Source organism: Carassius gibelio, chromosome B19 (assembly GCF_023724105.1).
Source record: "Carassius gibelio isolate Cgi1373 ecotype wild population from Czech Republic chromosome B19, carGib1.2-hapl.c, whole genome shotgun sequence".
Lineage (NCBI taxonomy): Eukaryota > Metazoa > Chordata > Actinopteri > Cypriniformes > Cyprinidae > Carassius > Carassius gibelio.
In genome coordinates this window covers 15,555,897-15,581,004 of record NC_068414.1, presented here as the reverse complement: position 1 = coordinate 15,581,004, position 25,108 = coordinate 15,555,897, and the positions used below count along the sequence as shown (strand labels likewise).

The window sequence follows — 25,108 nt, the reverse complement described above, 5'->3', positions numbered from 1 at the left end:
ATATTGTGTAAAATATAATAACAGGCTAAAACCTCTAGTCAAAATGGACTTCCATGAAATAAAACTTCGCATTAGTTACCTGTAGATGGAGCCGTTTGAGAACAATCAAACACCTGTTATAATCACGGTTTATCACGAGTAGAGATACTTCAGGAATTAATATAACAAAACATGAGATAACAAACCCTAACCCTTGTCAACCAGCTGTTATGTGTTTCCTTGTGCCATAACCATGGTTTACGCCCAATTATTATTACTGAATTCATTGTTACTGCTGCAAAACAATACGATAAATGTATCTGTTTTCTTCTTCAAATAGTATTGGAGGCTTACACAACCGTTCTGTAATGTGTTGCATATGCCATGCGGCTGCTGATCCAGTTATCTGTAGTAGCTGTGCTCTTTTGACATCAATAGACGCTCTCAGTGTATTATATAGAAGTATGCAGGGAGGGCAAGTCCAGACTGTGAACTATGGGTGTGACGAAGAGAAAATAGGCGTTGCTTTTGCCATTCAGGAGTAAAATGAGAAGAGAGACAAGCAAGACGTGATTTTGACGCCACTCCAAGACTCGCTTCGGATCCAGTCGCTGTGTGTAAATTCGGATTCTACTAGAAACACGAACCGACTCCGAATCGCTCGGATATAAGTCACTTACAAGGATTTGTCATGAAAAGGCGGGAAAAGGATCTAAAATAAGGTATATTTATATGGCATATGTGCACCATATTCCAGTGCTCAGATTTCACGTTGCTTTGTTTACACGCTGCGCTACAGACGCGACGCGACGCGCTGGAGCTCTTAATAACAGGAACGAATCCGCGGGCGCGCGGTGATGATAACGGGAGGGAGCTTTCTGTTTTGACGCTTCGCGTCGCGTCTCTGTCAGTACAGTCATGAAACTCTCGAGCCTTGGCTTGATTTCAGTCGTTTTTTACAATTGTAAAGCATAAAGTTATATTTGAACCTGTTAACTAGGTTAACATGCTCAGTAACGTAGTTGTCTACAACAAACTGTTACTTGGAAGCAAAACTTTGGGAATATGTTAAAAGATCTTAAGCTAAATTAGATACTTGTCACGTATCTATACGTTTAGTTAATAATTATTTATTTATTTACTTACCTCAGGAAAACAATTCTAGTAAATAATACTGAATTATATTAGAAGCACAGTAAGTAGTTACCTATAACCAGTATCAGTTATTGATGAGATCTATACAGTATATCTAATATTGTGCTATATGAGTATGTCTGCATGTCTCTGTCTGTCTATCTATCTACAATCTCTACTTAAAGTTGGGAAACTGTACAAATTGTAAGTAAAAAAGGAATGGAAAAATTTACAAATCTCATAAACTTATATTTTATTCACAACAGAATATAGATAACATATCAAATGTAGAAAGTGAGACATTTTGAAATGTCATGCCATATATTGGCCCATTTTGGTTTTAATGAAAGCTACATATTCCAAAAAAATTGGGACAGGTAGCAATAAGATGCCGGAAAAGTTAAATGTACATATAAGGAAAAGCTGGAGGATCAATTTGCAACTTATTAGGTCAATTGGCAACATGTTTGGGTATAAAAAGAGCCTCTCAGAGTGGCATTGCACTTCAGAAGTCAAGATGGGCAGAGGATCACCAATTCCCCAAATGCTGCGGCAAAAAATAGTGGAGGAATATCAGAAAGGAGTTTCTCAGAGAAAAATTGCAAAGAGTTTGAAGTTATCATCATCTACAGTGTATAATATCATCCAAAGATTCAGAGAATCTGGAACAATCTGTGCGTAAGGGTCGAGGCTGGAGAACCATACTGGATGCCCGTAATCTCCAGGTCCTTAGACGGCACTACATCACATACAGGAATGCTACTGTAATAGAAATCACAACATGGGATCAGGAATACTTCCATAAAGCATTGTCGGTGAACACAATCCACTGTGCCATTCGCCATTTCTATAGGTCAAAAAAGAAGCCATATCTAAACATGATCCAGAAGTGCAGCCGTTTTCTCTGGGCCAAGGCTCATTTAAAATGGATTGTGGCAAAGTGGAAAACTGTTCTGTGGTCAGACGAATCAAAATTTGAAGTACTTTTTGGAAAACTGGGACGCCATATCATCCAGACTAAAGAGGACAAGAAAAACCCAAGTTGTTATCAGCGTTCAGTTCAGAAGCCTGCATCTCTGATGGTATGGGGTTGCATGAGTGTGTGTGGAGTGGGCAGCTTACACATCTGGAAAGGCACCATCAATGCTGAAAGGTATATCCAAGTTCTAGTACAACATATGCTCCCATCCAGACCTCGTCTCTTTCAGGGAAGACCTTGCATTTTCCATCATGACAATGCCAGACCACATACTGCATCAATAACACAATAACAACATCATGGCTGTATAGAAGAAGGATCCGGGTACTGAAATGGCCAGCCTGCAGTCCAGATCTTTCACCCTTAGAAAACATTTGGTGCATCATAAAGAGGAAGATGCGACAAAGAAGACCTAAGACAGTTGAGCAACTAGAAGCCTGAATTAGACAATAATGGGACAACATTCCTATTCCTAAACTTGAGCAACTTGTCTCCTCAGTCCCCAGACGTTTGCAGACTGTTATAAAAAAGTAGAGGGGATGCCACGCAGTGGTAAAAACATGGCCTTGTCCCAACTTTTTTGAGATGTGTTGATCCCATGAAATTTAAAATCAACTTATTTTTCCCTTAAAATGATACATTTTCTACATCTATCTATCTATCTATCTATCTGTCTGTCTGTTTGTCTGTAAAACAGCTTATCTCAATGATAGGTAGTTAGATAAACATAAGTAGAATAGGCACTGTATGTATTTTGAATGTAATTCTTTTTGTTTTGTTTTTTAGTTGGCCTCTGGCATTCTCTGTGTCTTTCTTTCTCTCTTTTAAAACCCAGCATAATGCTGCGTAAGTTCAGTTCGGAGGGTGCGTTGCTGGAGCTGGATTTCCTGCCCTGGGGGGATAGAGATGGGACTCCGGACACCTCGGATGATCAGCCAGATGGAGCCTCAGCATCCTACCCTTGCACCCCAGATGCAATGTCGGGGGGTGCTGGAAAGGGGGAGCTCAAGAGAGATCACAGCATTAGTATGGAAAATCTGGTCGACTTGGAGAAGGACTCTGGTTTGCTGAAAGTGACAAATTTTAATGAGAGCTTTAAAGCGTATAGTGACAGCCAGCTCACTGGCACTGCTAAAGGCAGCTGTGAGAGTGTGGGAAAGTGTGAAGCGCAGCACCACTCCCCGTCACCCACACTGAAACCTGGCCAAATGCACGTCTCCCCAAAACCTCCCCACTATCACCGGCAGCAAGCTCGGGCCAAACTGGCAGCTGCTAAATTACACCTTAAAAGCTTGTTTGGACAGGTAAGTTGGGAGACTTTTTTTAGAGTAGAGTTAATGAATTATATAAAACTACTTTAAAAAACACATGTTGACAATTTGAAGTTCATCACAACACAATTATGAAGATTTTTCTCCTGGTCCAGTCGAATTATTATTATTATTATTAATATTTTTATATTTTAATATTAATAATAATATTTTTAATATTATTAAAATACATTTTTCCAAATATATTATTTTTGGATGTTTTTATCAACAAAGACTACTGTTCAAAAGTTTGGGGTTGGTATTATTTTTATAAACGATTTTGAAATGCGTCTCAAGCTCACCTAAGCTGCATTTATCTGATCAAAAATACAGTAAAACAGTAATATTGTGACATATTATTGCAATTTTAAATAACTGCTTTCTATTTTTATGTATCTTAAAAAGTCATTTATTCCTGTGATCAAAGCTGAATTTTCAGGATCATTGCTCCAGTCTTCAGTGTCTCATAAACCTTCAGAAATCATTCAAATACATTGATTTTGTTATTAAAGTTGAAAACAATCATGCTCCTTCATATTTTGTGGAAACATGACACTGGTTAATAGAACTCTTTTTTTTTTTAAATTGAAATATTTTGTAACATTATTTCCTGTCATTTTTGATCAATTTATTGTGTCCTTGCGGAGTAATTTATTTTTTTTCTAGAAAGAAAATATTACAGACTCCAAATATTGAACAGCACTGTAATTCTAATTAGTTTTTGTAACACACCCACACGTGTGTTTGTGTGTATTTTTTACACTTTTTTTTCTATATTTCTATTTTATTATATATAATATATATTTGTTTGTTTCAGAAATATTTCCAACAAATTATCGTATGTTTGTAATTTGCAACAACAACTGGAAATGTAACCACTGTAGTGTAAATCTATGACTGCTATGTTCATAATTGCTTGGAAAATTATAGCATAGACGCAAGACCTCACTAATTAATTTATTATTCTCCACCCATTCTAACTGAAGCCAAGACAATCAGAAAAGCTTTCATTTGTCAGCCAGAGCTGGATAACAGCGCATCATTTAAGTCTGCAAAATTTGGGGGAAAATGGTACTTTAAACATCCAGAAACTGATAAATAGAAGATCATATAACAGTGTACACACTGCACTGATGTGGAAAAACAGTTCCTTCAGCTGGTCTGAAACGTTCCCACACTGTCTGATCATCAAACCATCTTTATTGTTGAACCCTATATATATTTGTACAGTACAAGACATACATCAGGAGCAGCAGCTCTGCTTCTTCAGAGCTCACACAAGCCAAGTGGGATGAAGTCAAAGACATGAATGCAGTTTTATTACACCAGTAGTCAAGCTCACTTTGAATCAGTTTTACCCCTTGAGATATACTGTTGCTTTGTCCAAACAGTAAAAGGAGAAGCAAGCTCTGAAAAGGGAACTGAATGTTCTGGTGTTGTATGAGGGAATCGCTCTATTGAAGCAAATGGGTGTTTTAAAAAAAAAACTACAATATTGTTGCAAGAAATCGCGAAGAGATACCGTGGAACAAAAAAGTTCATTCTTTGAAATATTTTGGCATCTGATAGATCCGGCTTTGTGAGAATGATTTCCATGACGTAACACCTTCACGACATTCAAGTCATGGAACGATTGTGTGAATTATACTTCCTTAAAGTCTTGAATCAGTTCATATCATCATAAAAGTTTTATGCAGTGTTAATCAGTGACCTTTTACTTTTTTTCTTTTTTTTTCACACAAGGGTTCACCGCAGTCCTCGCATTCGAATCTGGCCAGTGCAGAGCACAGAGCGAACGTAACCAGGTTAAATCTATCACCTCAGTCACACATTTGATCAATTTCATCTTCATTTCACTTACGGCCTGTTCTCTGTCCGCCACTTGCAAAACACCCCCTCCCCGGCCCTTTAGTTTGGTCCCACTGTTATTGATTCCACACATTTTTTTCTGACTCTCTTTGTCACGTATCCTCTCACCCTCTTGTCTCTCTCAGTGCTAAAGAGAGGCGTTCTCGAATGCCTTTCCTCAAGCAGTGGAGTCAGGTGGGCCACAGCAGAGCTCGACTCAGCAGGAAGGAGATGGAAAGTTGGGCCAAGTCCCTTGATGCTTTGCTGGAAAGCAGAGGTGAGCGCAAAGGACACTTTCGATTCACCATCAACACGGGTCATGCTAAAGCAAAGCTGTTGTTCTGCTAACTTTGACCTGGAACGCTGTTCTGGCCAACTGCCCGTCCATGCTTGAAATGTTGTTTTTAGGAAAATGATGCGTGCAGAGAGCATCATATCCTGCCTAGTATCAAATACTGGATCATGTAGCATTACAATAAACAACAAATACTTTAATACAGTGAGGATGCATTAAATTGATCAAAAGTGACAGCATTTATAATGATACAAAAACAAATGCTGTCCAAATGCTGTAATCAGCATATTATAATGATTTCTGAAGGATCATGTGACATTGATAACTGGAGTAATGATGCTGGAAATTCAGCTTCGCATTATTTTAATTAAATATTTTCAATATATATTCATACTGAAAACCTGAATTGTAATACCTCGCAATACATTTACTGTACTTTTGATTAAATAAATGCAACTTTTGCACAGTGGTGTATAGGTCAGCTTGGTTTGTGTTCGGTATAATTCTGTGGTTCAGTTATGAAACCCATTTATTACATTATTGAAACACCCTTCACACTGCTTCCTCTTAACATTGAGGAACCGCTTTCCTGTGTAGCTTCAGACATGAGTTTCCGGAGAATTCCCAAACAGCATGAAACAATATGAAGAAACTAGATAACGCAGTAATGAGCTTTTTCCCCCCAGAGGATGAGAGCGCAGATGTGTAATTGCACAGATTAAACCACCAAGACTGTTCGATTTTCCGAAGGAAATGAGAGTGCGGCTTGTTTGTCGCATGATGCCAGGCTTTTGTGAGTGGCTGTCAGGGTTAAAAGAGTCCAAGAACAAGGTCCTAGATAGTCCCTTGGGTGACAGGTTCATTGTGCACCAGGCAAAAAATGTTAGTTGGCTTTCTTAGAAAAGTTGTTGCACTGAACTGCATGATTTGGGGCATCGTTGAAGTTAGTAGCATAAAGTGTCAAAGCTTTGTACTTACTGAATATGGCTGGGAGCAATAATAAATAAGCAACAGTAAGCCTTAGAAAGCAATAATGATAATTAGTGCTGACCTCGAATGTGAGAATGAAATGCATGTCTCATAACAAGTTCCAAGAAACTGTAAGCTTTTATTATTAGTGCAGCTTGTGATGTGTAAACAGTGGACTAATGGGTTATGCTTGATACCTGACGTCGTGTTCCAGTGGTTTGCATTTTTTAATTATTTATAGTATTTACTTAATGATTAACAGCATCTCGTCTTCTCTTAAGACTGCTGTTGAACTGAGAAAAGTGGTATTGACCAGTTGTTGTTGTTGGAAGTAGTTTATCAGTGTGACAGACCTCACAAAAATCTAATAATACACTGATACACATGAAGCACAGTCTGCAGTCACAGCTGGAAAAGTATAATATGCAATAAGAAATTCAGTCTATTCTGTGTCGCTGCTGTTTTGGAAAATAATACTCTATATACATAATAGATGCTTTCTTTGAAAAGGGTATTGTTTAATGGGGAAAAAAATTAACATAAATCCCATGTTCTGTTAGATAAATGTATTTCTTTATTATTATGATTATTTTTAGCTTTGAAAATGTTAAGGCTGTGATCTCTTAAATTATAAAACTTTAAATTATACCGTATCGTACTCTTCGTGTAATCTGTTGAATTGATATTCAGTTTATTGTAGAATTTATTTAGTTGTGTATTGTATCAAACCATATAATATTGAATATAAAAAAATATATGTATATTATGGAAATTATATTTATCAGTAACTATATACAAAATTTTTAAGCTTTGCATTATTTTAAATGAATTAAAAAAAGCCAACACCATAATTTATTTTACTTCTACATTTTAAATTGAAGTTCAATACATTTTTTCCCATATTTATTTATGCTAGAACATGGGGTCAAGCTAAACCTGCAGAAAAAATAAACAAACAAACACATAAATAAATATATAGATAGGTGAATGAATGAATAAATAAATAGATAATTAATAGGAAAATAAAGGAATAAATTGTTTGATAAAACAAAAATAAATTATTTGTAATAAAATTGAATCCTGAATTTGTATTGCATTTTTTTTCTTTACTTATTTTCTGTATTTATTTATTTTTAATTAACTTTTTTTTTCTTAACTTGTTTTCATTTTTTTTTAAATATATTTATTTTTTTATCTAATTATGTGTTTATTTCAAGATTTATTTATTTATTAGTCTTTAAGTCTTTTTCTTTTCCGTGGGTTCTACAGCGTTTCATTTCATTTCTGATCTGAATGATGTTGTGAACTGTGTGGTGAGTGTGTGTTGGTGTGTGGACTGGTTGAAGTGTGGGAACAGCAGTGTGTTGTAACTCCAGAGGCCTGCCCTCCGTCCCACTTCTATTTTCACACTTCAGAGTGTCGTAACCTGCAGTCGAAGGGTTTTTAGAGAATCAGAGGGAAGGAAGGTATGTGGTGTGAGATAAACCCTCATGATACCCATGCCCAAAGTTTTTCTTTCCTGATTTTTGTGTCGAGTGTTATGTGACGTGTGTGGGTTGGTGTGTGGCAGAACATGCATGTGAACGTGTCATCTGAGCATCTACCAACAACCCATCCCCCCCACCCCCGTTGTAAACAGAAATACCTGATTTCCCCCCCCCCCAAAGTTCATTACGGTTGTTTCTCTTCTCTTCAGTGGGCGTCACAGTGTTTGAAGCGTTCCTGCGATCGGAGTTCAGTGAGGAAAACCTGCAGTTCTACTCGGCCTGCGAGCAGTACAGACAGTCGTCCAACAAATTCAGCCTGCAGAGACGGGCAAAAATGATTAACGAGACTTACATCCAGCCTGGTGCTCCCAGAGAGGTAGATTTATCCCATTTTGTTTACTGCATTAAAAATATTGCCTCCAAAATGTCCAAGCTGCTTTTTCTCATACAGTGAAAATAAATAGGTCTGGGGCTGCTGAATGTATAAATGTACAGTCCATCTGACAACTTCATTATTTTAGCAAATTTCAATAACGCCACAGACATTTCAGACTTAGCCTTTAAATTTCAGTCCCTTCCTCACAAATCTATCATATGATTCAAGAAGGTAATTTTTAGAGTTTGATAGTCCCAGTGACTGTTTATAATAGCAAAATTAATTATTGTCCTCTCCTTACACAAATATGTCATCTCACTACGGAAGACTTAAAGAAATATACAAATATTCCTCTATAATAATAATAAAAAAGGGAGCTTGATAGTCCCATTATAAAAGCAAAGTAAATTCAGCACACAAGGTCTCATACAACTTCAGAAGACTTAGAAAAAATATAATAGCACTTCTTTGTCATTTCTTTTCTTTTTTTAGAGCTTCATTGTTCCAAAAGAAAAAGAACAAATCTGCCACATGACTTCAGAAGTCTAAAGTATATATAGAACATTGTAAAAATAAAAACAAAAATGAATATTTCTTTATTTCTTTATTGGAGCTTGATAGTCCTAGTGCCTACTATAAAACCAAATTAAATTCCTCACAGAATTCTATCATATGACCTGAGAAAACATAGCAAAAAAATAACTGTATAATTTCTATAATAATGATAATAATATTTAAATTTTTTTATGGCACTTGACAAGTCCTAGTACATTTGAGTACAGTCCTCTATCATATGATCTAAATCTATCATGTTAAAGGGTCAAATAAAGATGGAAATGATGTGTTTTGGCTGTTTTTGAAGCTGGCTAAGGACTCTGATTGAGTTGGGCAGGTCATTCCAACAGGAAGTGGAATATTATACAAAGCTTTTATTATTAAAGTCTTTTAAAGTACTTTCTATTCTAGTTCTATTTTATCTATTTGTTGACTTGACTCTCTAACACTTGCTCTCTCTATTCTTTTTCTATTCAGTCAACTTTTTTATATATATATACATATATAAATATATAAAGCCTTGCTATGCGTGTTAGACAAACTGAGCCATGTCATAGCACATATTATTGCTCTTTTGTTGGTTTCGATTGCTTCTATTGTCATCATTTCAGTGGCTTTGGATAAACACATCTGCTAAATGACTAAATGTAAATAATATCATATTAATTCATTTGTTTGCCTTTTTGGGAGCTCGACTCTGTCCCACTCCCAGTTATGAAAGCAACGATCATTCAGAATATCCTTCAGTATATCATTCTTGTGTGAGTATTTGTGAACTGTGAACTTCTTTCCAACACGTTTAGGTGAACCTGGACAGTAAGACAAGAGAACTGACCCTAGAGCTCCTCAAAGCCCCCTCTCACACGTCCCTCTCACACGCCCAGAGACGCATCTACTGCCTGCTGGAAATGGACAGTTACCACCGCTTCCTCCAATCGGAGATCTACCTCACACTTCTGAGGGACTCATATTAAATCAGGAGCGGGCCAAATGTCCAAAAGCAGAGTAATCCTAAAAACTGAACGGATATCATGCCTGGACAGTGTGGAGACGCCAAACGTATCTCTCTGATGAAAAAAAGAAATCATCGTAACTACTGAATAACGTTTTAGTAAAATAAAAAAGGAAACAGACGAGCAGGGATGAGGCGTCTAAAGGGTCATGCAATGGGGAAAGGAGTTTGATTTTTAGTTGCTAGATTGAAACAATATCACTGGACTAAATGGTATGTTGACAGGCAACAAAGGGAAAACACGTCTGGCAGGAAAGGGCTGTTCGGTGAAAGGCCGGAGCCCTCATTAGGGTCAGACCAGCACTAATAATATAGTTAAACAGAGAATCAAACAAAAACTCAAGCTCTCAGCAAGACAAAAGTCAAATACACCGTCATCTAAATAAGCAATATGAACACAATTACTTTAAATAAAAGATGAAAACTTCCCTGAAGGCCCGACAGACGGACAGTTTGAGTTTAAAATGTTAAAATGTGTATTAGGATATTGTGATTTTATGATCACAGACTGTATATTAAAGCTGTACCTGTCATTCATTTGAAGAAAATGTGACTGAAGACATGGAAATCAAAGGTCTATCACTGTCTGTCACGTTACTGAAAAGGGTTTTTGGTTGTTTTTTAGGTAACTGTAGAATTCAGTAAATGTCACATGTACTTAAGTGACACTCTGTAGAGCGTGTTGCTGGGAAATGTCAGGTTTAAAAAGCAGACACTGAGCAGGAACCTGATAGACACCAGCACTAATACCATCCCATAAGCACAAGCACATTTCCGAGACTTCAGTTAAAGAGCAAATGATCTGAAGAGCACTGTATTCTTATTATCGTGGACAAACACCTGAAGAACATCAGAAAAATGTCCACTTCCATGTTTTAAATGCATATTCCAGATGAATGCACATAGTGAAAATGTTCGGCTGGAGGATGTAATGTGTTGTATGTATTTTAGTGTCTGTGACTGACACATTGAAGATGGTACGTGTATTATTACTGTAGACATGCTACTAAGAAATGCATGCACTAATTTCCTTGGTCAAATGTTCTCCGAGGGTTTAAATCTGTTTATCCGAATATAATACAAATGATTTCCCTAAGGGAATGATGTGATTATGTGATCAGTGTACAAGAATGAGCATCAGTTTGACTGTCAGGGTATTTATGTTTGTTTGAGAGCAGCGATAAAAATGAATCGAGCGGTACAAATGTTCAACCATTTAATTTAAATTCCACCAAAACGTCTGCACTTTTGCATAGACCTGTTTGTGAAAAACATGATAAAAGATCAGAATATAAAATTGTGATTATAAAAGCACAAGCCATAAAATTAATAGCTGAAATGTTTATAAATAGGATTGATAAAAAAAAAAAAGAGTTACAAATAGCTGCTGATGTTATTTTCATTAAAAGTCTTTTTCACTTTTGTGGTTTAATAAAAAATTCCTATAAATCATTTCCCTCATTATTCTCAACTGCAATGTCCGTTTCTGTTCTTAAAGGGATAGTTCACCCAAAAATGAAAATTCTGTCACTAATTACTCACCCTCATGTCGTTCCAAACCCGTGAGACCTCCGTTCATCTTCAGAACACAAATAAAGATTTCTGATGAAATCCGAGAGCTTTCTGACCCTGCATAGACAGCAATGTAATAATAATAACAATTTTATGAAGCCACGAGAATACTTTTTTGTGCACAAAGAAATGATAAATTTACTTTTCAACAATTCCTTCTCTTCCGTGTCAGTCTTCAATGTGCATTCACAAATTCTTCTGCTTGTAAACAATGTGCAGTTCATCCGAGTTCTACATCAGAAAATGTATTATTTTTGATTTCTTCACGCACAAAATGTATTCTCGCAGCTTCATAAAATTAAGGTTGAAGCACTGATGTCACATGGACTATTTTAACAATGCCTTTACTACCTTTCTGGGCCTTGATCGGGGTAATTACATTGGTGTCTATGCAGGGTCAGAAACTCTCGGATTTCATCAGAAATATCATAATCTGTGTTCTGAAGATGAATAAAGATCTTATGGGTTTGGAACAACATGAGAGTGAGTAATTAAGGATTAATTTAATTTTTGAGTGAACTATGCCTTCCACCATCTTCCGTCACCAGGGCCTTGTGCTGCGATACTCTTGTTTCTGTCGGACCCACTGGGCCGTACATCGGCTCTCCCCAACCGTCCAGGACCATCCGCCTCTCCCTCCGCCCCTCTCCACCTCAGCCGCTCCACCTTTCCTCCAGTCCTCCGCTCGGTTCTGTGACACTTTGGTCTGCAGCTCTTCTTTGCGGTCCAGGGGTGTTATGGAGGTCTGCTCCTGAACATGATCTTTCTTAGTGGCGGCAATTTTCGGAAGGGACACAACCTGGCCTTGAAGATGCGGTCTGGAAAAGAAGATGAAAAACAATGAAAGATTGAGCAAAAAAAGCAGAATATTAAGCAGATGATTTGAAGTGAATAAGGCCAAGGCTGAGAAGAAAAGCAGCAAGTGAAATCAAACTTATATCAGAACAAGAAGAAAGAAAATGATAAAGTAGGAACATGCACACACTGTATTTCCTGACCTATAACTAGGTCCACACAGAACATACACACTTTCATGATTCTTTTATTTTCTATTTTGCACTTATTGTAAAAGATTAAATGCAAAATGACATGTTTTGGATATAATAATGTTACAACTGATCTGAGAGTACTTGACTCGTAGATGCAGCTGAAAGCATGATCATATTATTTCTAGTCTAGTCAGCATCTTGATATTCCACACCTGTGAGATGGATGGATTATCTCGGCAAAGGAGAAGTGCTCACGAACACAGATTTAGACAGATTTGTGAACAATATTTGACAGAAATAGGCCTTCTGTGTACATAGCTCTTAGATCTTTGAGATCAGCTCATGAAAAATGGGGGCAAAAACAAAAGGGTTGTGTCTATAATTTTGGTCAGTGTAAGTAATCATGTAAAACATAATTTAAAAGTAAAACTTAAAATTGGACAATTACAAAGTGTTTTTTTTTTAAAGTGTACTTAAGTGTGCTAAGAAACCTTGTCATGAAAGGGAGCTCTCTTTAAGTGTACTTAAGTGGCCTTTTATTTAATTGATAATATCTGCAAGTACAATTACATTAAAAAACATACTTCTAGATCTGACGTACATGACAAGTGCGTATTCATTACAATTAAATGCACTTCTTTTTCACAAAACTTGGTCAGAGATCTTTTAAGATTTTTGTCCTCCAAAAAAACACATTAATAAGCATGACAATATGGGGTGAATTATGCAGCAAATTTGCATGCTCTGGGTTAATGGTTTGCTCAAATCCTAACCCTCAGTGTGAGCTATCACAAAAAAAAAAAAGTGATGCTTGGCTTGGCAAACCTCATTAACAAACAAATTCAGCAGAAATCGCCAGTGGTTTCTGTGGAATTCTGCAGTCGTGGATTCTGTGGAGACCTAGTCATTACCTTGCTCTCAATCCCTGGGGTTTTCTTCAGTATTCATTCCCAATTCACATGTAAATAATACAGCAAGCAGCACCAGGTGAAAGTGACTCTCACAAAGGTTATGCAAGAAAAGCCCGACCTTTCTGAAGTGTGTTTGTGTTCCTCTGCATCTGCGTTTGCCCCTGTGTCACACACTCTCTGACAGAGCTCTGCTTTCAGCCCTGAGGAAGCACACACCACAGCTACTAATGGTTTACTAATGTGGTTTCCTGTGGACCATCGTAACGCTTCACGGTGCGCAGAGGTAAATGGCTGATTGCAGTTCAAACGGTGCATTACCTGGAAGCTTCAAGGGGTTCTGCTGTTCTGGCAATAATTGCCCGACATCTCGGCTGTTGATATGGCAACTGTAGAGGCTGCTCCTGGCAACCAGACCCTGATGGCTACAGGATATGAGGAAATGGACGAACAACAGCAATAGAGGTACGGGACGGAGGGCCGAGAAGAAGGGAGGGGAAAAGGAGAAATAAATGAAAAAATAAAGAAAAAGAAAAAATGAACAATTAAAAATAAATGTGACAGAAAAAAAAAGCACAAATAAAAACGGAATTAAACATAACCTCAAATGCAAATTCAAAACCCAACATTGTATGAAAACAAATTCCAGTGAAACAGGACACAGGGCAATGATTGTGTAACGTGATGGTGGATTCTTAAACTCAAGAAAAGACTAATATGGTGTAATTTAGCAACTTAATGCCTGGCTTTCTTTCGGACATTAGAGTTGCAGTCAAATGTATGGCTGATATTTTAGGTCTTAAAATATCAAAGCAAGAGTCAACTTGATCCACAAGCTTCTCTCACAACCATTTATTCTGAGCCATTTTGTATTTTAACCTTTAAACTGATATAATTGGCATTTTAGGGGCACATGTAGCTCAGAAAGGTTTCTAGAAGAGTTTCGTTCACCATTTTAACTACAGTATAGTGTCTGACTACCACAAAGTATGCAGATACTTCATGTTTCACATGGGATCTACTGTTTTAAAATGTTAAACCAAACAAACTTTATTTTTGCAAAATGCTTAAAAAAAATTAATAAAATAATAATAATAATAATAATAATAATAATAATATATATATATATATATATATATATATATATATATATATATATATATATATATATATATATATATATATATATATATAAAAACACACACACACCCAGTATATAGTATATATAGTTATATAATTAACTAAACAATTTTTTATTTTATTTTTCACCTTTTTGGGGACACCACTTGCGTTCATTTTATTTTCAGAAAGATATTTTTAAAGAAAGAGAAGCCATTAATTCAGCAAGGAAACATGTTGATTAAAAGTGGAAATAAACGTATAATGTTACAAAATATTTTTTACTTCCTATTCATCAAAGTAATGATGCTGAAAATTTTGCTTATCGTCCGAAAATAAATTACATTAGAAAATATATTAAAATGGAAAACAGTTATTTTAAACTGTAATGATACAGTTTATCACAATATTACTGTTTTATTGCAATCTTTTACCTTTTTTAAAGAGACTTCTTTAAGAAGTCTACTTTTACAGTTTGTGTGTATTTCTCATATTTTGTATTTCTCAAGATAAAAATCTGGACCGAAACCAAAGTCCTGAGGTGCACCTGACAAATGAATTAATTGACAAGTGATTAAAGAAAACCTAGATTTTTTCAACTGTAACTTTTATTACTTGCTGCTCAAGACAGAGAATGTTTGACAGTTGAGGGTTTGCACTAAAGTAAAGTGACCAGTAAAAACTCTGTTCTATCTTTTAAAACACTCTTATTGGAAAAGGTACAGAAAATTGTATTATCAAATCATTTTACAGGAAATCTGATCGTTCATACACTCACAAGGCAGAAAGCAAAATAATAAAGGCTTAGTTCAGTCAGACAATTAAAAAAAATGTTTCATGAATTTGTCGTCAAGCTGTTTTCCACTGACAGTTATTTATCTGTGAAACACAAAAATTCTACAGAATCTTTTGATGATTCTTCAGAATTCTTCTTTTGAGTTCCACAGAAAAAATATCTCTTTTCAAAGGAATAGATCAACTTACAATAAAAACTGGTTGAAAATTTCTCAACCCCACGCCAACTAAAATAGAGATGAATTTGTTTCTTCTTCTGAACAGATTTGGAGAAATGTAGCATTGCATCACTTGCTCACCAGTGGATCCTTTGCAGTGAATGGGTGCCGTCAGAATGAGAGTCCAAACAGCTGATAAAACATGAATATTATGTAATACCATATTGAGAATAGGGGAGACCGGGGGCAATTGAATTGTACATTTTATACATTTTCCTTCATAACTCAGACTACTTGAAATACACCATATTTTGATACTGGAAACAAATATAGGTGCACTAATTAATAATACAACTGATATATTTTTACTAATAAGGATAAGACTATAATATTAAATTGCCCCCAGGCTTTGTTCCTTACAAACACATATCTTTTCCCCTTACACGATGTAAAGTTGTGTGAATTATTTGTGTATGTTTTTATCAGCTGTTTGGACTCTCATTCTGACGGCACCCATTCACTGCAGAGGATCCACTGGTGACCTAAGTGATGTAATTCTCCAAATCTGTACCCATGAAGAAACAATCTCATCTACATCTTGGATGACCTGAGGGTGAGTAAACTTTCAGCAAATTTTCAATTCTGGGTGAACTACTCCTTTAATTTGAACTTGCTAAGAAGTTTAATAATACAATGACGTTAAAGACTGAGGGTCAATGAAAGCTGAGCCTAGATCTATTTAGAGAGCTGGCGTGGAATGAGAGAATGAGAAAAAGAGAGAAAAGCATGTGTTTAAAAGAAAAACAAAGAGTTGAAACTCATCGAATAAAGTGAAGGTTTTGACAACAAAAGGAGCATGAAATAATTGGGGAAGTCAATGCATAAAGCGAGCATGTCATAATCAGAGATTAAAGGAGGAGAGAGAGAGAGAGAGAGAGAGAGAGAGAGAGAGAGATGTTTAGAGCTTCTCTAGAATAAAGTGGTCAAGGCTGCTTACGTGTTAGAAGAATAAACAGGCCGTGTATCTGTCCTTGATGCAGTACACAGTGATACAATAACGATGCACTAATGAGCTGAGTTCACATTCCTGCCACCAAGCAAACCATGCATTCCCCTAACACAGGAAGTGGTTCTTCGTGAACATGAATGACCTTAGTGTGTCTTCACTTTCATTCCCACAGAGCAAATGCTCTCAGTCGCCAAAATAAACCCCAGATGGAAAAAGCGAAGAGGAAACAATGTCAATATTTGCAAGCAAAGCGCTGAGTTAGACTGAGGTATGCTGTAACTGACTGTGAGGTGTGGTTGAGATGTACCTGGTGCGTTTTGCCCTGCAGCTGTCGTTGAGCTGGGAGGAGGGGGTCCCGGGGGCCGCGGCGGGGCGGAGTGGGGCCCGGCTGGGGGAGGATCCCACACTGAGCGAACGGGATTGTGGAGATGAGGGAAGCAGAGGGGGAGAGTGGGGGGGACCCACGGGGCGTACGAACGGCCAGGGGAGAACCCTCTGCTCCTCCCGAACCACTGTGGAAGAGAGGAAGTGACTCCTCTTACTGATTCCTTAACAGTTGCATTTATGATTCTTTTAGCACTTTTAAAGAAGAGATATGTGAAAAAGTGAAATGCAATTCCATTGCCTCACTATAAATTACTGGCTCATTACAGTCGTTTGTTCAGGAATCAGACTACACTGGTTGTGCCGTGTGTTTTTGATTCTCTATAAAGAAACATTTGATTAGATCCATTCGTTCAGGAATCAGACTACACTGGTTGAACCATATGTTGATGATTCATAAGAGTCATTCATTCAAGAATCAGAATACACTAGTTATGTTTTATGTTTTTAATTCAACAAAAATTACTCAGAATAATTTTTTCGACAATCAAATTACATTGGTTGTACTGTATTTGAATCACAAAAAAAGAACTGGCTCCTAATAGTCATGTGTTCAGGAATCTGATTACACTAGATTATTTTTTGTTTTACATTGTGTTTTCAACTCACTAAAAAGGATCAACTGTTCAGAATTATTTATTAGACAATTAGACTACACCAGTTGTCTTATTTGATTTTGAATCACTATAAAGAACTGACTAATAAGTCTAATAATTTTTTCCCTGATTTTACCTCACTAAAAAGAACTGATTGCTTCTAATCATTTTTAGACTACACCTATATGCTTCTGAATCACTAAAAAGACCTTGCTCATAATTAGGTTTAGTATCGGACTACACTAGTCTTATGTAATCTGTTTCACACTGTAGATTTAATAGTGAATACTGAAAAGTAGAGCATAATTTGGAACAACATTTTGTCCGCTTGTAAAATGTCATTCCACTCCTGTATTTTAAAGAATAACACCGGCTCTGAATAAAAACAGATTTGTTTTGTTCCTTCTTGACACCTGTATGCTTGTTGACTGAATTGATACATGGATTTAGATACTCACACTCCCCAGATTACAACCCTAATATATCTAAACTAGGAGTGAGAGTACTTATTCTTTGCAAAATGCCTGTGATCACTGAAAAAAGCTCTTTCCTAAGAGCTCTAAAGTAACTGGTGGACCAAATCAAGACATTTAATGAATAAAGGGAGGCCTGTTTCTAGCTAAAACTATTTATACCAGTGGCTGGATGACGTCAGTTTTCAGCTAGTTGGTGTAAATGTCAGCTACTAGTGTCTCTATTGAACCAATTTGTTGAATATACGAGACGGAGACTATGAGTAACCCACCTTCTCTTTCCATTAATGAATATGGTTTGATCTCTCCCTCTGCCTTTTTTGGCAGGACTTTTCTCAGCTGGACCGCTGTAAGGGTCAGAAAGAGCCAAAAGAAACAACTGGTATGATTGAGAATAAGTCTGGAGTACAGCAAGCAGTAAAACAGTACACTGCACTCTTCACACATATTCATATCCATAGATATCCATGGCCATAATGCATATATCGATTACCATTCCACTGCACTTTGGGGAAAACATCTAGCACTTATCTATAATTGGATTTTATAAGGGAAAAGCAAGGGATCTTGTAAGGAAGTGAATTTGTAAGCAATTTGTTGGGACTGATTGATGTGGGCAGAGGTTATGAGTGCAAAGGAAGAGTCTATAGTGAGTGGACTCTCTCCTAAACCATGAATATCCAATAAGGGAGTGATAAGTAAGGTGGAAGCCGGGTGACGGTGGGATAGGGGAAGAGAACAAAAGATATTCAATGTCCTTACAAAAATCCGTACATCCCCTGATCCGTTGAAGGGGAGGGAGGTGTTCCTAGGTGGATTTCATGAGACAAAAGCACTTGAACAATAGGTGTATTGAGTTGCTTGCATGTTAAACTCAGTCTATGGCAGCTACCAACTATAAACAGCCCAGATCTGGGCTCGGTGAGTCACATATATATAAACATAAATAAATGCACGGGAACGGTTTTTGCAATATAATATTATTATAATATAATACTGGTAAAAAAAAAATTATAGCTTGAATGCACTGTTGCTTTGGATAAAAGTCTCTGCAAAATGCATGAATGTAAATGTATAATATGATGAAGGTTTAGATTAGAAAATACACTTGGTTTGAATAAAGAAGCACTGGAAATATTAAACAATAAAAGAACCAAAAAAGACAGCTGTGAGCATTATGGACAAGCACAACTAAAGAAAGACTTTATTTCAAATAATTGTGGAATCTGCTAAAATGCCCCCTTTTTTTTTGCAAGGAGGCAAAAGAATATTATAAATAAATTAGATACTAGGAACATGACATGCTTGTTTAATAGTAAAAAAGATAGCCTAACCCTGATTATGCAGGTGAACTTGTGATCCTTATCAACTCTTTGTAAAATCTTTGAGAGAAAAGGGTTTATCACATTTGAAATATGGGTATTTTTCTTTAAAAACACGTGGATTCGCTGCAGGAGGCTTTATTTCATCCCCCGGAGCCGTCTGCGGCACGTTTATTATGAATGCGCGAGCTTTATTTGACGACTTGTGGACTGTTCAACTGCAACACCCGCTGACTGCAATCATAGAGCTTGGAATAGACAGGAAAATTTTTAATATAAATCCGTATGGATTAGTCTGAAAGGAGAAATATACACCTAGGATGCTTCGAGAGCGAGTAAAACACAAGTTAGACAAGTTACACAAGACCTAACCCTTTAAGATAAAAATAACAATAACTATGCTATGATATTTTTGTGACAGTTGCAGTGTTACAGAGAGACTAAGACTAGTCGTACAACTACTGTAAAATAATACAGTTTAAATAATTACTTTTTAGTATTATTGTTCTCGATTATAGCATAATTTATATTTTAGCTTATATTTTTATAATTTAAAGTTTGAAGATTTAGTACCGGTAATTATTTGTACTTCTGACATTTTACGTTTTTTTTTTTTTTTTTTTTTTTTTCATGATTTGTGAATTTATGAATTAATATTATTTTGAATTATTATTATTATTATTATTATTATTATTTACATTTAATTTCGTTTTAGTTTTGTACTTTAAAATTGACGTCAACTTTTAGGTTTTTCATCTAATATTGATATTTTATTTCAATTAATGAAAATGATTTTGAATATTTATTAAAATACAATAACAGCAAGGATTAAAATAATGAAAACTACAATGATAATATATATATATATATATAGCAGGTATTTCCTTGTCACTGTCAGGTGTAGCTTGAATTAACAGTTTGTTAAGAGTTTTGAGTTGAATTACTTCAGAAATTTGAGGAAGAAAAGAAGAATAAAAAGAGGAGGAATTTCAATACAGTGCTGCCTCGCACGAACTGTAATTAGGAGAATGGGAGGTTGTCCTGAGAATAAGGCATTGAACCCTGGCACAGATCCAGAACAACATTCCAAACCCACATAAGAACACGGAAGAACAGTGATGCATTCAGCCATTACCTGATCTACTCTGGAAGAATCCAGTGAACACCACAAAGTTATTCACCTGAGAAGAACAAGTGTGACAGGGGAAGAAATGATTGAATTACATCATAACAGTCAAGTTTTGCAACAGTCATATACACACCTAACTGTTCGAGGAAAACACTATGCTATAAATTATCTGTACAGGAATTAAAACCTCACTGCTCCAAAATCTCTCTCCACATACAGTAACATCAAAACATGCTCTGATTGGCTGTGATTGCAGTGCTTTCTCTTTCATACCTGAGGCACACTGTTCTTGAGATCACAGTGCTTTTCTAGAAATGACAGGAATTTAGGAGAAGGTCTATCGTACGCCATCTGTTCAGGCTCCACCCGTTTGTGCTGCTCAATCAGAGAATATGATAAGGATAGGAAAACATGAGTCACAAAATACAAACAGGACTGTTTAGTAGCAAATACAAATAAGGCTGTGCAAAAAATGCAATGTGATTTTCATGCTTATCTCGTCAGTAAAGATGCTCCTTTAATTAGAAGTATATCTCCAGCATGTGCGTTCAGATCAGGGTTGCCAAGTTTTCACAACAAATCCTGACCAGTTGCTTCTCAAAACTAGTCCAAGACTAGCCCAAACGCGTTTCCAGGAGGTTCCACGATAAAAATTGTCCTGGGGTTAAAATATACATTTTTTGGAAGGGTTGCCTTGGTAAAATTTGCATTTTAGGCACTAAATGTCACGTTATTGGTATTGGGGTTGCTTCAAACGAGGACATGAAAAACAACCACAGACTTGGCAACACTGGTTCAGTTGGAGCGGCAGTTACTACACAGAGCCGTAGTCTACCGACAACTAACACAAAATCGACAAAGAATCATCTGTGATTTAAAAATCGATTTTGTGTAGATTGTCAGTGAATTACGGCTCTGTGTAGTAAATGCCAACCAGTGTTGCCAAGTCTGTGGTTGTTTTTCATTTCTGCAAGTCGAAGCGACCCCAATAACCAATAACATGATATTTAGCCCCTAAAATGCAAATTTTACCAAGGCATCCCTGCCAAAAAACATATATTTTAATCCCGGGAAGCAATTTTTATAAGGGAACCTCCTGGAAACGCGATTGGAGTAGTTTTGAGAAGCAACTGGGCAGGATTTGTTGTGAAAACCTGGCAACCCTGATCTGAACACACGTGCTGGAGATATACTTCTATTTACAGGAGATGCGCATGAAAATCGCAATCCATTTTTTGCACCGCTTTAAATACAAATGGGTCTTTATACTTTTCAACTGGACATAATAAAAAAAATAGCTAGTAGTTGGTTTTTTTCCAACCGGAAATCACAAAAATAGATATTAGGTAAAATGTTCATGCTGCTCTTTTCCACACAAGATTCAAAAACTTTTTTACAAAAAAAAAAAAGGAAAAAAAAAGCATAAACACAGTCCATACAACTAATGAGCTATATTTTATGTGTATGACAGCTTTGTCTGAGAAATACACCAAGCTATAAGATATTCACATTTTAAAATGTAAGTTATGCAATAGAAATCTGAATAAGTAATGTTTAATAAATAATAAATGTTTCACTGCACAAAACGTAGTTTCACTTTTCAACTCAACCTTCCCATTTAGCATCCAGCAAGGTTTAACTGCATAAAAACCAATGCTGTTTAGCATCATTAACGTCAAACCTGGTCTTGATGAGGCAAGTCTAAATATATGTGCACTTGCAAATAAGTTTTAAAAGCTACAATGAGGCTTTGAATAAAGTGAATGAATTATATTGACCTTGTCCTTGTGTGTTTTTGTTGCATGGAAAAGAGCAGCATGAACATTCTTTGAAACATCTCCTTTTGTGTTCCATACAAGCAAGAAAGTCAGATGGTTTGGACTTAATTCAGGGTAAATAAATGACAGGATTTTCCTGCCAACTAAATCAGGCCGCCGACAGACACTCACTTTCAGCATGAAGTCAAAGAGCTCGAGCCCGTATCCATGTCTCTGCAGTGTCTCTGTCACATAGAAATCCAGCACACATAAAGGCTCGGTCTCCAAATGCGCCCCCCGCTGGTCCTGGATGCAATTACAACATACTGTAAATCATTAAAACATCACATTTAAAAAGACTGAATTTACCAACTCAATAATGAGCAAATACTTACAAGTAAAAAGAGCTTCTTGTAGCCAACCTTCAGAAAACCAACGATAACACCCCTCCCGCTGGTGAAGCGAAAGACAGGAAGAGGGAGTCAAAGACTGTTATTAACATCAGACGAGGATGTGTTTATATGAAATGGAAATGGAAAAACAGGAAGGAGAGAGGTCAGCTGTATTGATGTGTAAATAGATTAAATCTGAAGCATAGGCTTAGAGAGGGCTAGAGAGAGAGAGCGAACCCATTCTGTTCTCCATCTTTCAGGAGGTAGAGATGGTGTTTGTTGGCCTGGAGCTTCGCTGCACTGGTTATAGGAGCAGGCAGCTGCTGGGCCTGAGGAGATACACACACACACACACACACACACACACATGACATGATGACAGGCTGAAGCTGACACTGAATGACATCTGCAAGCTCAAAAAGACCGTCATTATCACCTTAGAGGAGGCTTTGCCCAGCTCATCTATAACTGTGCTGATCTGAAGAATAGGATCTGGTCTGGAGAACAAAAAGCAGGTATGTTAGGAATCTCACACAGCATTTATGATTCCAGTTATGCAAGTCATAACGGATGCGTACACATGTACAAAGCATAACTGTTTTGAATGACAAGTCTGAATCATATATAGCTGTGAGGCTATACAAGAGGCTGCCATCAGATTATATCATTACATCAGATTTGTGAATCATGGTTTGTTCCAATGGGTAGGTAGAGCAATGGTCCTCCACTAGGGGGCATCTCTATTGAAATGTTAAAACACACATACACAAATAAAAAATAGGTACAACATTAAATTGACATATGCATATTTTTTCTTTAATTTAATTTGATTTAGTTTATACATGAAAGACCAGCTAAGATACGAGGGCCTTTGAATATTGTCTAGAACGAAAGAGAGCCTTGGAGTCCAAAAGGTTGGGAGACACTGTGTTAAACACCATCTGGTGGCATTAGAATAAATATGTTTTAATTTAAATGTGTACATCTGCAGTGGATTTTGTCAATGTTTAGCAACCAATAAGCATTTATAACCTCGGTTAACACACAAAAGGTGTGACCTAAATTGCATACTTATGCACTACTATATGACATTTTAGTATAAATAGTGCAAGTAGTGCATTCACACTGAAAATTCAGAAAAGAAAAAGTACACTTTATATACCAGGATGATGCACTTAACCAAAAAAAAAAAAAAAAAGTGTGGAATGCTGTACAATTCATGCACTCAACTGTAGCAGTTTTAATTACTAGCGAAGGGGGAAGGTTATCAGACTCCAATTATTAATAATAAGATAATCTTTTAAAATGCATACACACTACATGGCTGAGTACATAGTGCATAAGTGCAGACTGCAGGTGTGTCATTTGGGATGCAGTTAAAGACTAAAAACTGCTGGCTATATAAAATATATTTTTGGCGAATTTTAAAATTAATGTCAAATCTATAATTGTTGTAGTATAATAATATGTTACTGTTATTTTTATGAAAATTCTTCATACTAAAATAAAAATACATGCTTATTCATTAAAAACGTATCTATTAGAAAAGTCTTTATTATAATCTATCTATCTATCTATCTATCTATCTATCTATCTATCTATCGCATAAGGTGATATCTTCTAGTTTAATCCAAATAAAGTCTGCTGCTGTCTTGTAGAATCAGCACAGTTCAGATTAAACCCAAGGCAGATTTAAACAGACTCATGTCAGGTTTGTTTTTTTTTTGTTTTTTTTTCAGGGCCGCGTTTGCATCCTCTGACGTCAAGCTCTCCATACAGCAATAGGCTTATCATTACAGGAAAGAAAGATGACAAAGATGACCCGGAACAAATGCCACATTTATCCTAATAAAAGAACATCCCAAATCCCCACTGGTAGCAGTATATGTCCAATGCACACCCGTGTCAGCCACCGTTTCAAGACAAAAGCAGTGTATGCAGCGAACAGATCCCACCCGTGTCTCTCCCCGCACACATTAAAACACACATTACCTCCCATACGCTCTCCGAGCTGCACTCAAGTTGTTATCCAGCACGGTAATTCTCTCGGTGAACAGCGCATTCAGGTCGAAAGGGAAATCCATCGTAAGGACAGAGCTGAAATCTTAAGACAATACCTCACTAATGCCCTACTGCAGATTCAAATGCATTTATCACAGTGCCAATCGATTCTCACTGCATTCCCGGCCTGCTCTTCAAACACCAGCTCCACATCAGTGCCGCTTCAGTAGTAGACGGGTTATCAGTGCAGCTTCTGTCCTCTCATTGTGTCTGTGTGTCTCTCTGATGATGAGCGCGAGCGGTCCGCCCCAGTACACCCGTATATATCTGTGCAGTACACCCCACACACGCGTGCAGACGCGACAACACCGCAGGAGTCCCGCAGCACCTGCCAGTGATTTAGAGTTTCTTGTTACAGCTCTAAAAATGTAAACAAAACAAAAAATCTTTAGACTTCTGCGGCTTCAGAAGATTTATTTCCGTTTCCTCTTGGCAACGACGCACAACTTTGTGCTGCATAGCAACCAAACAGAGCGCGATAGAGAGAGAGAGAGAGAGAG

At 36.8% G+C, this 25,108-nt stretch overlaps 2 protein-coding genes across 11 annotated transcripts; one reads left to right on the top strand and one right to left on the bottom strand.

Moving 5' to 3' along the window:
- The first annotated feature begins 489 nt into the window (after window positions 1-489).
- Window positions 490-11,393, top strand: si:ch211-152p11.4 (regulator of G-protein signaling 1). 2 transcript variants are annotated; one of them, XM_052584095.1, is made up of 6 exons: window positions 490-701; window positions 2,928-3,396; window positions 5,146-5,207; window positions 5,397-5,527; window positions 8,211-8,377; window positions 9,736-11,393. In XM_052584095.1, exons 2-6 carry the CDS (start codon window positions 2,932-2,934, stop codon window positions 9,904-9,906), a joined length of 996 nt encoding a protein of 331 aa, XP_052440055.1. In that variant the 5' UTR covers window positions 490-701; window positions 2,928-2,931; the 3' UTR covers window positions 9,907-11,393. The 2 variants fall into 2 exon arrangements, with proteins under 2 accessions (XP_052440055.1, XP_052440056.1); XM_052584096.1 differs by having other exon boundaries at window positions 2,879-3,396.
- On the bottom strand, window positions 11,338-25,062 carry atat1 (alpha tubulin acetyltransferase 1). Of its 9 annotated transcripts, none has more exons than XM_052584090.1 (13): window positions 24,540-25,062; window positions 22,984-23,044; window positions 22,785-22,876; window positions 22,551-22,608; window positions 22,348-22,461; window positions 20,672-20,773; window positions 20,405-20,450; window positions 18,710-18,755; window positions 18,220-18,294; window positions 16,802-17,006; window positions 13,735-13,838; window positions 13,535-13,637; window positions 12,188-12,334 (listed from the first exon to the last, which is right to left on the bottom strand). In XM_052584090.1, the coding sequence occupies exons 1-12, from the start codon at window positions 24,629-24,631 to the stop codon at window positions 13,583-13,585; spliced, it is 1,050 nt and encodes a 349-aa protein (XP_052440050.1). In that variant the 5' UTR covers window positions 24,632-25,062; the 3' UTR covers window positions 12,188-12,334; window positions 13,535-13,582. The 9 variants fall into 9 exon arrangements, with proteins under 9 accessions (XP_052440048.1, XP_052440046.1, XP_052440047.1 ...); XM_052584092.1 differs by having other exon boundaries at window positions 13,535-13,616; window positions 24,540-25,061; XM_052584088.1 differs by lacking the exon at window positions 13,535-13,637 and having other exon boundaries at window positions 11,338-12,334; window positions 24,540-25,061.
- Between the last annotated feature and the right edge of the window lie 46 nt (window positions 25,063-25,108).